This window comes from Papio anubis, unplaced genomic scaffold, assembly GCF_008728515.1.
Source record: "Papio anubis isolate 15944 unplaced genomic scaffold, Panubis1.0 scaffold725, whole genome shotgun sequence".
NCBI lineage: Eukaryota > Metazoa > Chordata > Mammalia > Primates > Cercopithecidae > Papio > Papio anubis.
In genome coordinates this window covers 710-13,834 of record NW_022167470.1, presented here as the reverse complement: position 1 = coordinate 13,834, position 13,125 = coordinate 710, and the positions used below count along the sequence as shown (strand labels likewise).

The 13,125-nt window shown below is 43.6% G+C and overlaps 1 protein-coding gene and 1 long non-coding RNA gene across 2 annotated transcripts; one reads left to right on the top strand and one right to left on the bottom strand.

The window, feature by feature from the left end:
• Positions 1 to 936: 936 nt before the first annotated feature.
• On the top strand, positions 937 to 5,595 carry LOC116273467. Its single transcript, XR_004181800.1, has 2 exons — positions 937 to 978; positions 5,227 to 5,595. It is a non-coding gene; the product is annotated as an uncharacterized LOC116273467 (long non-coding RNA).
• Positions 3,677 to 6,275, bottom strand: LOC116273466 (DNA repair protein RAD51 homolog 1-like). The gene is made up of 4 exons (XM_031662532.1): positions 5,821 to 6,275; positions 5,329 to 5,458; positions 4,982 to 5,103; positions 3,677 to 4,215 (listed from the first exon to the last, which is right to left on the bottom strand). The coding sequence occupies exons 1-4, from the start codon at positions 5,835 to 5,837 to the stop codon at positions 4,092 to 4,094; spliced, it is 393 nt and encodes a 130-aa protein (XP_031518392.1). The 5' UTR covers positions 5,838 to 6,275; the 3' UTR covers positions 3,677 to 4,091.
• Positions 6,276 to 13,125: the final 6,850 nt, after the last annotated feature.

The window sequence follows — 13,125 nt, the reverse complement described above, 5'->3', positions numbered from 1 at the left end:
GTGGCGTGATCTCGGCTCACTGCAACCTCCACCTCCCGGGTTCAAGCGATTCCACTGCATCAGCCTCCTGAGTAGCTGGGATTACAGGCGCACACCACCACACCCAGCTAAACTTTTTTGCATTTTTAGTAGAGACAGGGTTTCATCATGTTGGCCAGACTGGTTTTGAACTCCTGACCTCAGGCAATCCGCCCACCTCAACCTCCCAAAGTGCTGAGATTACAGGTGTTAGCCACTGTGCCTGGCCCTCAGATTTATTTTGTGGTGTAGTAATGAAAGAGGACCTGAGATACACTCAATTCTAATAATAAAACATTCCTTTTTGGTCTAAAACCTAGATTAGGTGGGTCTGGGAATCCATGTGTCTCCAGGTGATTTTCCCAAAGAACAGGCAAACACAAAATTGCCCCTTACCAGAAACCCTCCCACTAAGGGTCTCAATAATGTCCTCGGGGGAAAAACAAGGTTACCCTGGTATTTCTGTCACCCACATCCCTCTTCTCCCCCTCACCCCCTCAATACCTTTAGGAAGCTCTGGATGGCATCCTGCACAGTGGCACTGAGAGGGCTTTCAAGGAAGGCTGGAGCAGCTTTTTTTTTTTTTCCTAGCCAGCTCAGGTGAGACCTGTCACCAAAAGATTAAGGTGTGAATAAGAGGTTTTAAAGGTTTTTTTTTTAATTAGGAACGCTGACTATTCTGTATGGAGAACAAGCGGCTTGGCCCAGCCACCAATAACATGAGCATTCAGAGGAAAAGGTACCTGAGCCAGATCAGGCTGAAAACCTTATTCTTCCTGGCAGGGATATCAGTGTCATTGGACACTTATGTTTTTGTTTTGTTTTGTTTTGTTTTTGAGATGGAGTCTCGCTCTGTACCCAGGCTGAAGTGCAGTGGTGTGATCTGGGTTCACTGCACCCTGTGTCTCCCGGGTTCAAGCAATTCTCCTGCCTTAGCCTCCCGCGTAGCTGGGATTACAGGTGTGTGCCACCACGCACAGGTAAGTTTTGTATATATATTTTTTGAGATGGAGTTTTTTTTGCTCTTGTTGCCCAGGCTGGACTGCAATGGCACGATCTTGACTCACTGCAACCTCCGCCTCCCGGGTTCAAGCAATTCTCCTGCCTCAACCTCCCAAGTAGCTGGGATTATAGGCATGTGTAACCACACCCGGCTAATTTTGTAATTTTAGTAGAGATGGGGTTTCTCCATGTTGGTCAGGCTGGTCTCAAATTCCCGACCTCAGGTGATCTGCCCGCCTCAGCCTCCCAAAGTGCTGGCATTACAGGTGTGAGCCACCATGCCCGGCCAGTTTTTTATTTTTAGTAGAAATGGGGTTTTGCCATGTTGGCCAGGCTGTTCTCGAACTCCTGACCTCAGGTGATACGCCCGCCTCGGCCTCCCAAAGTGCTGGCATTACAGGTGTGAGCCACTGTGCCTGGCCTCCTTATATGTATTAGTATCATAACATCATGTTGTACACCTTAACTGTACAATAAATTTATTTTAAAAACAGGAAAACATTTTGGATGGTCACTGAGCACTTTGGGTAAGATATGGATTGGAAGTGCTAACTACTGAAATGAAGTGAAGGGAAAAAAAGAGTCCCATAAACTCCATTTGGCATCTGGCTTCCAGGGACATTGACAATGCTACTTTTCAATCTTTGATTTTGTTTTGAGACAGCCTTGCTTTGTCACCCGTGCTGCAGTGCAGTAGTGTGAACAGGGCTCACTGCAGCTGCTACCTCATGGGCTCAAGGGATCCTCCCACCTAAGCCACTGGAGTAGCTGGGGACTACAAGTGTATCCCAACATGCATGAATACTTTTTTAACTTCTATATTTTTTGTACAGACAGGGTTTCACCATGTTGCCCAGGCTGACCTCAAACTCCTGGCTCAAGTGATCTACCCACTTTGGCCTCCCTAAGCATTGGGATTACAGATGTTAGCCACCACGCCTGGCCCAGTCCCTGATTCTTAATCTTTAAAGACAGGCCAGGTGTGGTGGCTCACATCTGTGATCCCAGAACTTTGGGAGGCCAAGGTGGCCAGATTACCTGAGGTCAGGAGTTCAAGATCAGCCTTGTCAAAATAGTGAAAAGCATCTCTACTAAAAATACAAAAATTTGTCAGGCATGGTGGCACATGCCTGTAATCCCAGCTACTCAGGAGGCTGAGGCAGGAGAATCGCTTGAACCTGGTAGGCGGAGGTTGCAGTGAGTTGTGCCACTGCACTCCAGCCTGGGCAACAGAGCAAGACTCTGTCTCAAAAAAAAAAAAAAAAAAAGGCCAGGTGCAGTGGCTCACGCCTGTAACCGCAGCACTTTGGAGGGCCGAGGCGGGCGGATCACAAAGTCAGGAGATCGAGACTATCCTGGCTAACACGGTGAAACCCTGTCTCTGCTAAAAATAGCCGGGCGTGATGGCGGACGCCTATAGTCCCAGCTACTCGGGAAGCTGAGGCAGGAAAATGGTGTGAACCTGGGAGGCAGAGTTTGCAGTGAGTCCAGATTGCACCACAGCACTCCAGCCTGGGCGACAGAGCCAGACTTTGTCTCAAAAAAAAAAAAAAAAAAGACTAGAACTGCTTTTAAAACAAAGCATCACAGGGCTATGCGAGGTGGTTCGTGCCTGTAATCCCAACACTTTGGGAGGTCAAGGTGGGCAGATCACTGAGATCAGGGGTTCGAGACCAGTTTGGCCAACATGGTGAAACCCCATCTCTACTACTAATACAAAAATCAGCAGGGCGTGGTGGCAGGCATCTATTGTCCCAGCTACTCGGGAGGCTGAGGCTGGAGAATTGCTAGAACCCAGGAGGCAGAGGTTGTGGTGAGCCAAGATCGCGCCACTGCACTCCAGCCTGGGCAACAAGAGTGAAACTCCGTCTCAAAAAAAAAAAGCCACAAGGCAAGCCATGGTATGTCTGTCTTTTATTTTCTATTAGGTTGAAAGACAAGCACAATCATCTGCAAGTGGGACTTTCCTTTCTGGTTTCAAATCTTAAAGTAATAGAAACTGATCACCCCTATACAGAGCCAAAAAGATTACGGAAACCCTGTCTTGAAATAGCTTGCACTAGAATAACTGCTATAAACAGCACATTCACTACTAATAATTACTTTATTAGAAGCCTCACAATCAAATCTGTTTACTTAGCCTCTGAAATGATTGCTTTCTTTTTTGTTTGAAACATGGTCTCATTCTGTCGCCCAGGCTGGAGTACAGTGGTACAATCTCAACTCACTGCAACCTCCACCTTCCAGGCTTAAGTGATCCTCCCACCTCAGGCTATCAAGTAGCTGGGACTATAGGCACGGGCCACAGCATGTCCAGCTAAGTTTGGCATTTTTGTAGTGATGGGGTTTCGCCATGTTGGCCAGGCTGGACTTAAAACTCCTGGGCTCAAGCGATCCACCACCTCGGCCTCCCAAAATGTTGGGATTACAGGCACAAGACACCACACCTGGCCTGAAATGCTTAAGACTCTAGAATTATCTTGAGTTAGTCTTAGCAATAAAAGACCAAGCAGGCAGATGGTGAAGGGCTAATGGCCCAGTAGGTTTGGCACAAGACTCCATAACCAAAACCTTACACAAGATCATTCAGATAGACAACTTAAAAACCTGCTTGAGAGTTTTACTGACAGAAAAAAAGAATCTGTGCAGAGACCCATTCCCTTTGCTACATAGCTCAGGCATTTTATTTTACCATTAATTCAGAAGTGAGAGAAGGCTCACGTCTCTCCAGCTTTAGTTCTCTTGGAAACTAAGATTGTCCAGTACACAGCTTGTTAAACCCAAGTCATTCCCAAGGCACCATGTCAAAGATACTTCATACCCCTCCTCCAAAACCAAAGAAAACACACAGAGATTAATACACTACAGAAGGAATAAACATTTTAGATTAGTTTGTGATTACTGACCTGTCTCCTGTTTACACCATCAGAAAAACTGATACAATAGCTGTTTTCCCGGAAGCCTTTTCCTGGTAGTCACAACAGGAAGAGGCCTGTAGAGAACCCCAGGGAGCAGTACACTCTCATTAGGCTGCAGCACTTAAGGTTTTTAACAGAGAAAAACCCAATGATTCAGTCTTTGGCATCTCCCACTCCATCTGCATTGATGGCAAACATAGCTTCAGCTTCAGGAAGACAGGGAGAGTCGTAGATTTTGCAGATTCTGGTTTCCCCTCTTCCTTTCCTCAGATACAATCTGACCCAAAGACACAGACCAAAGCACCAATTTGTTATAATTAAACAATTCCATCCTGACTTTATAACAGAGCTGAAAATTTTTTAGACATGTATTCTTCCTAGAAGGACCCTAGGAATATTTCTGTACTGTTTTCCTTAGTGCATTTCCAACCTGGCAGAATCAATTTTTGCCCTGGCCCCTCTCAGTGGATTGTCCATACTGAAACAAACATTAAAAAAAGAAAAAGTTTCTTTCAAGACACTGGCTTGATCTTTTGCCAGGCTGGAGTGCAGTGGTGTGTGATCATAGCTCAACATAGCCTCGAATTCCTACGCTCAACTGATCCTCCTGCCTCAGTCTCCTCGGTAGCTAAGACTACAGGCACATGCCACCACACCGGCTACCTCTTTTGTAGAGACAGGGGCCTCACTTTGTTACCCTGACTAGTCTCGAATTCCTGGCCTCAAGTCATCCTCTCACCTTGGCCTCCCAAAGTGTTGGTATTATCAGTGTGAGCCACAGTGCCCAGCCCAAACATTTTTTAAATAACGAGGGAGAGGCATCTCTATTATTCATATTCATTCTTCCACACTTGTGGGTTTTTAATTCTTTTATGAACTAAAACATCTATACCAACCAGAGCATGTTAATTAGATTAGCAAGAGTTCCTAAGTGTCTATACAACAGTAGCTTTAACAGGGCTTAAATGAAAATACTATATATTCATGTCTACTTCACAGTTAACATGACATTCTGAAAAGAATCGATCCCATCAACACCTTACCTGGTTGTTGATGCATGGGCGATGATATTTCCTCCAATAGGTTTTTTGGGATCAGCAGCAAACATGGCTGCTCCATCCACTTGGGCTACCACCTGATTAGTGATTACCACTGCTACACCAAACTGATGGGGAAAGGATAAATGTCAATTTTGTGGCCGTAGACACTCCAAGAACCTCAATACTGCCACCACTTTGCCCCACAAAGCAACGAATGACTAATGTCTCTCTCCTTCCTTTTCTAATAGAGCTTGATGATCTCAGGCACTGATGTCTTGGCTTCCTAGCAAGGTTCCTGGAATTCACAGCCACTGAAAGTAGGCATTCTCTGTCCCTATCCCACAACTTACCTCATCAGCAAGTCGCAGAAGCATCCGCAGAAACCTGGCCAAGTGCATCTGCCTGGCTGAAAGCTCACCTCGACCCGAGTAGTCTGTTCTGTAAAGGGCGGTGGCGCTGTCTACAATAAGCAGTGCATACCTACAGGAAACAAGGATTCTGTGAAGCCTATTTCTAGCCTGTGTCAGATTCTGCTCCCTTCTTTACCACCCTAAAATCTCATATTCATAGTTTTCCTTGTATGTAGATGTTTTATTAAAATATTTGCACAGCACTAACATCTGATGCACCGTTTAACAAGATTTCCAGCAAATTCAAGTAGATTATGATTTCATTTTTAATAGGTACTTGACCTAAACTATAAAGCAAGAGTGTCAAAACAGGAATTAAACTTAAACCTCCTCATTTCTAATTCAAGCTACTATCAATCTGGCCAAATAGCCATTACAAGACTCAGGGAAGGACTCGAAGAACATATTTGGTGTCTTACACCGAGCACACACCTAGATTCTACCATCATGGCTGATGCTTGATAAAGGAGCTGGGTCTGATGGTCTGTGTTGAACGCTCGAGCATACGCTACATTATCCAGGACATCACTGCCAGACAGACCATACCTATGGGAGAGGAGAGAACATTTTTAGGCTGCACACAGAACTCAGGCAGATGAGCAATTCATTTCTGACAATTACCTGAATAGGTAGGGAAGAAGTGGTACTGAGAGTAGTTTCAGGGCCAAAGAATGTAATTCCCTTTCTATTAAGAAGTTCAGGCAAACTACAAGCAGAGAGCTGATAGCACCCAACTACTCTGAGCTCTACCTGGCAAGTCTTCAGGACAAATCAAATCTATTCTTTTTTTTTTTGAGACGGAGTCTTGCTCTGTCACCCAGGCTGGAGTGCAGTGGCGTGATCTCACTGCAACCTCTGCCTCCCAGGTTCATGCGATTCTGTTGCCTCAGCCTCCCGAGTAGCTGGGATTACAGGCGTGTACTACCATGCATGGCTAATTTATTTTCAGTAGAGACAGGGTTTTGCCATACTGATCAGGCTGGTCTTGAACTCCTGACCTCATAATCTGCCCACCTCAACCTCCCAAAATACTGGAACTACAGGCATGAGCCACCACACCCAGCCTAAATCAAATCTATTCTTTGAGGGCCAGGAACGGTGGCTCATGCCTGTAATCCTAGCACTTTGGGATGCCGAGGCGGGTGGGTCACCTGATATCAGGAGTTGGAGACCAGTCTGGCCAACATGGCAAATCCCTGTCTCTACTGAAAATAAAAAATTAGCCAGGCATGGTGGCAGTCACCTATTATAATCCCAGCTACTTGGGAGGCTGAGGCAGGAGAATCACTTGAACCTGGGAGACGGAGGTTGCTGTGAGTAGAGATCGCACCATTGCACTCCAGACTGGGTGACAGAGTAAGACTCCATCTCAAAAAAAAAAAAAAAGTTCAAAAGAGAATGTTTACATATAACCCAGTGTGCTATAATTATGTTCTAGGTTCATGATTCTATCATGAAGATTAAACAGATGGCATAAGGATAGAATTACACCTTACGATCCTGACCAAATAAAAGAAGAATGAAGAGAGATATGTTTTCTCTATTTAGACTGTGAATGTATGGTTAAAGAAACAAACAAACAAAAAAAACAAGCTATAACAGGCGTAAGTACTTTACTTCACAAGTCTTCTAGTTGTGCCTCAAGAAACACTGATATGGCTGGGCACGGTGGCTCGCACCTGTAATCCCAGCAATTTGCGAGGCCAAGGTGCGCAGATCACGTGAGATCAGGAGTTTGAGACCAGCCTGGCCTACATGGTGAAACACCGTCTCTACTAAAAATACAAACTGCAGCCGGGTGTGGTAGCAGGTGCCTATAATCCCTGCTTCTCAGCTCCTCACGAGGCTGAGGCAGGAGAATCTCTTGAACCCAGGAGGCAGAGGTTGCAGTGAGCCGAGATCGCACCACTGCACTCCACCCTGGGTGACAGAGCAAGACTGTCTCAAAAACAAACAAAAAAATACACTGATATAATCTACTATCAGAAAGGGAGAAGAGGCTGGGCGCAGTGGCTCATGCTTGTAATCCCAGCACTTTGGGAGGCTGAGGAGGGAGGATTGCTTGAGCTCAGGAGTTTGAAACCAGCCTGGGCAACATGGCAAAACCCTGTCTCTATTTATAAAATTTAAAAAAATTAAAAATTAAAAAAGAAAGGGAGATTATCTATTTGCTATAAAAACAGAGAAGGTTTACCAGAAAAAAGAGTTGTCCTAGCTTTTCTCTCAGCAGCGCTCACAAAAAAAACTACAGGAACCTCTGTGCTTAGGCTCCAGAAGCAGGACATGGAATTCCCACAGCTTGGGAAAAGTTGGCTGGAAATAGCATCCTCTTTCATAGTGTTTCTTGAACTTCCTTCAAGATAAGAATAACCTGGAACACCCGTTAGGAAACAAATTCCTGGGCTGGGCACGGTGAGTCACGCCTGTAATCCTAGCACCTTGGGAGGCCAAGGCAAGCGGATCACTTGAAGTCAGGGGTCCGAGACTATCCTGACCAACATGGTGAAACCCAATCTCTACTAAAAATACAAAATTTAGATGGGCATGGTGGTGCGTGCCTGTAATCCCAGGTACTCGGGAGGCTGAGGCAGGAGAATCGCTTGAACCCGAGAGGAGGAGGTTGCAGTGAGCCGGTATCACGCCACTGCACTCCAGCCTGGCAGCCTGGGTGACGAGTGAAACTCCGTCTCAAAAAAAAAAAAAAAAAAAAAACAGAAAAAAGAAAAGGAAAAAAAATCCTGGGCCTAACCTAGACTCAATGAATTAGAATTATCAGAGAAGAGCCTGGTAATTTGTATATTTAACAAATACCTCAGGTTATTCTTAACATGTACATTTGAAAATCTAAGCTTATCTCAAATGAGCGATTCTCCTGCCTCATTCTTTCACAGTACTTCCAAGATTTTCAAGCAAGGCTAGCAATTGTGGTCATGGTTTTCAAACTTTAGCAAGCATAAGATTACCTGGAGAGCTTGTGTTTTTGTTTTTTGTTTTTTTTATTGTTTTTTTGAGATGGAGCTTCGCTCTGTCACCCAGTCTGGAGTACAGTGGCATGACCTTGGCTCACTGCAACCTCCGCCTCTCGAGTTCAAGCGATTCTTCTGCCTCAGCCTCCCGAGTAACTGGGATTACAGGCACCTGCCAACGTGCCCAGCTAGTTTTTGTATTTTTAGTAGAGACGGGGTTTTACCATGTTGGCTAGGGTGGTCTCAAACTCCTGGCCTCAGGTGATCCACCCCCTCGGCCTCCCAAAGTGTTGGGATTACAGGCGTGAGCCATGGTGCCTGGCCCTGGAGAGCTTGTTAAAACAGGTTGCTAGCCCGAGTATCTGATTGTTTCTGATTCAGTAGATCTGAAGTCCCATCAGACAATTTGCATTTCTAATCTCAAGTAATGGTAATGCTGGGGACCATGTTCTGGAAACCTCAGAGCTACAGTAACATGAATGTGGGTTAATATTCTTCAACAGGGCATGGCAAAAATTAATCAGTAAGGGTTCTTCTGTTGTGAATGAAAGAGGACTATTTTTTATTAGCTTAAGGAGGCCTTGTGACATTCTCAGAAATACACATTTTTTTCTTGATAGAGAGACCTGATTTTTTTTTTTTTCAGATGGAGTCTCGCTCTGTGGCCCAGGCTGGAGCGCAGTGGTGCGATCTCGGCTCACTGCAAGCTCTGCCTCCCGGGTTCACGCCATTCTCCTGCCTCAGCCTCCCGAGTAGCTGGGACTACAGGTACCCACCACAACGCCCAGCTAATTTTTTGTATTTTCAGTAGAGACGGGGTTTCACCGTGTTAGCCAGGATGATCTCGATCTCGATCTTGTGATCCGACCATCTCGGCCTCCCAAAGTGCTGGGATTACAGGTGCGAGCCATCGCGCCTGGCTGATAAAGAGACCTGATTAAAACAAATTAATGAAATTTCTATGTAAACATATTTTTCAGTGAGGCACAGTCACTTATGCCTGCCTGTAATCTCAGCACTTTGGGAGGCTGAGGAGGGAGAATCACTCTAGGCCAAGAGTTCGAGACCAGCCTGGGCAACGCAGTGAGACCTCATCTCTACAAAAATAATAGGCAGGGCACGGTGGCTCACGCCTGTAATCCCAGCACTTTGGGAGGCCAAGGTGGGTGAATCACGCGGTAAGGAGACCGAGACCATCCTGACTAACATGGTGAAACCCCGTCTCTACTAAAAAATACAAAAAAATTAGCCAGGTGTGGTGGCGGGTGCCGGTAGTCCCAGCTACTCGGGAGGCTGAGGCAGGAGAATGGCGTGGACCGTGGTTTATGCCTGTTATCCCAGCACTTTGGGAGGCAGAGGCAGGGGATCACCTGAGGTCAGGAGTTCAAGACCAGCCTCAACATGGAGAAACCCCCTCTCTACTAAAAATACAAAATTAGCCGGGCGTGGTGGTGCATGCCTGTAATCCCGGCTATTCAGGAGGCTGAGGCAGGAGTATTGCTTGAACATGGGAGGCAGAGGTTGCAGTGAGCCAAGATCATGCCATTGCACTCCAGCCTGGGCAACAAGAGCAAAACTCTGTCTCAAAAAAAAAAAAAAACAAAAAAACAAACACAAACCAAAAAAAAAAAAAAACAAGAAAAAGAAAGAAAAATAGAAAAATATTTGCTGGGCTTGGTGCTACATGCCTGTAATCCCAGCTACACTGAGGAGGGAGGACTGCTTGAGCCCTGGAGTCAGAGGCTGCAGTTGTACTGTTGTACTGTTGATTGTACTGTTGCATTCTAGCGGGGCAGAGTGAGACCCCATCTCTAAAAACACAAACAAAAAAAATATTTTTTGTGAGCAAAACATTCATTAACAAATGCTGAATGCACTGCTCTATGGCTTGGGCATCCAGTGGTTGACCAAATCAAAGTTCTTGTCCTCATAGCCTATATTCTACTAGCTCATCTATCCTATCTGAATACTTATGTTACGAGACAATGTTTTAGTGACTGTGTCCAAAAGAGAATCCTTAAACTACTAAAATAGTATACTTAAAAGTATGAATGCTGTACAAGATTGCCAAAACAATTTTGGGAGGGAAGACACAAGTATATACATCTTCAGAAAACTAAGATCAGGCTGCAAAAGAGTAATTCCTTTTCCTTCATAGGGATTTTGCAGGCAGAGGCAAAAAGCTGCAATTACTATTCCAACCTAATTTTGTGCTTCAGGGTATACATTTAATAGGTTGCAGTCCTCAAATTATAAGCTGGGAAAGATAATTTGATTATAAAACAAGAGAGAATATTCTCCTCAACTTATTTAGGCAGGTTCCAACTTGAGTCTGACATCTCAGCATATAATTAAATTGTTTTATCACTGGGTTTCCATAAAATGTGTGGCAGGGCTAAATTACCACATTTGACCCTAGACAAAGGAAAAGAAGTAAAACAATTTTGACGCTGTATTTCAAAACTTTATTTGAGGATACAGAAACTTACAACCTCTTCACAAGCTTTACTCAGGTATAATTAACATACCTCAAAAATGACCTGCTGTAAATATAAAATTCATTGAGAGCTTTAGTGAATTTGCAGAGTTGTATAACCATGAGAACAATCCAATTTTAGAACATTTTCATCACCCCTAAAAAAATCTCTCAGCTTCATTCACAGTTACTCCTAATTCCTATCGACAGTAACCACAATTCTTCTATCTCTTAGATTATCCCCTTCTGGAAATTTCATATAAACGGAATCATACAATATGTGGTCTTTTGTGTTTAACTTCTATCACTTAGCATATTTCAAAGTTCATCCATGTTGTTAACATGTATCAGTACTTAAGTTCTTTTTTTATTGCTGAAGAGTATCCCATTGTATGGAGAAAACAAATTTTGGTTATTCATTTACCAGTTGATGGATATTTTGGGCTATTACAGTGATACCATAAACATTATCATACAAGTCTTTGTATGACATGTTTTTATTTCTCTTGGGTATATAACTAGAGTAAAATTGCTGCATCATATGGTAAATTCATTTTTAACTTTTTAAGCAGCCACCCGTTTTGCAAAGAGACCACCAATGCATATTGTCACCAGCAATATGTGAGGGTTCCAGTTTCTCTACGTCCTCCCAGTATTTGTTACTGTCTTTTTTTATTATAGCCTTCATAGTGGGTGTGAAGTGGTAGCTCACCATGGTTTCAATTTGCATTTTCCTGATGATTAATGATGTTGAGCATCTTTTTATGTGCTTATCAGCCATTGTATATCCTCTTTGGAGAGATATCTATTCAAATCCTTTGCCCATTTAAACATCTGGATTATCTTTTTATTGTTGGGTTATAATAGTTCTTTACATATTCTGGATACTAGACCTTTATCAGATACATGATTTGCAAATATTTTCTCACATTCTTTGGGTTATCTTTTCATTTTCTTCATAGTGTCCTTTGAAGCACAAAAGTTTTTAATTTTGATGAAGTGAAAACTCACTCTATTATCAATTTATTCTTTCATGGACTGTGTGTTTGGTGGTGTAGCTAATAAATATTTGCCTACCCCAAGGTCACTAAGATTTCCCCCCATGTTCTCTCTGAAACATTATAGTTTAGGCTCTTATTTAGGATTACCACCCTTCTAAAAACAGTATAGTAAAACATATAACATTAAATTGAGCATTTTAACTATTTTAAAGTATACAGTTCAGGTGCATTAAGGACATTCATGCTGCTATGCAACCATCACCACTATTCATCTCCAGAGCTTTTTCATCATCCCCAACTGAAACTGTACCATTAAACAATAACACCCCAGTCTCCCTACCCTCAGAAAACCACATTCTACTTTCTGTCTGATTTTGAAGTACCACATATTAGTGGAATCATACAGTTTTTGTCCTTTTTTTTTCCTTTTCCGAGCCAGAGTTTCACTCTTGTTGCTCAGGCTATAGTGCAATGGCATGACCTCGGCACACTGCAACCTCCGACTCCCAGGTTCAAGCGATTCTCCTGCCTCAGCCTCCGGAGTAGCTGGGATTACAGGTGTGTGCCACCACGCCTGGCTAATTTTTCATATTTTTAGTAGTGATGGGGATTCACCATGTTGGCCAGGCTGGTCTCAACTGACCTAAGGTGATCCACCTGCCTCGGCCTCCCAAAGTGCTGGGATTACAGGCATGAAGCCACTGCGCCTGGCCTCAGTTTTTGTCTTTTTGTGACTAACTTATTTCACTTAGCATGTCCTCAAGGTGAGTGGATGTTAATAGCATGTGTCAGAATTTCCTATCTTTTTATCTGCAGGACTAGGTCTAAGAAAAAAATTTTTTTTCTTCCTTTTAAGGCTAAAATAACATTTCATTGTGTGTATATACCACATGTTATATATTCATTTGTCAATGGACATAGGGTTATTTCCAAAGCTATTGTGAGTAATGCTGCTATGAACATCGGTGTCCAAGTCTCTGAGTTCCTATTTTCAATTCTTTTGAATATATAGCAGGAAATGGAACTGTTAGATCACATGGTCATTCTGTGTTTAATTTTTTGAGGAATGACCACACTGTTATCTATTTTAATTTTTACGTGTGGTGTATAGTAAGGGTCTAAAGTTATTGTTTTGCATTTGGAAATTCACCTACATCAGCACAATTTATTGAAAAGACCATTCTTTCCCTCATTAAATTGCCTTGTCGACCAGGTTTGGTGGCTCACATCTGTAATACTAATACTTTGGGAAGGTTGAGTTGGGAGGATCACCTGAGGTCAGGAGTTCGAGACC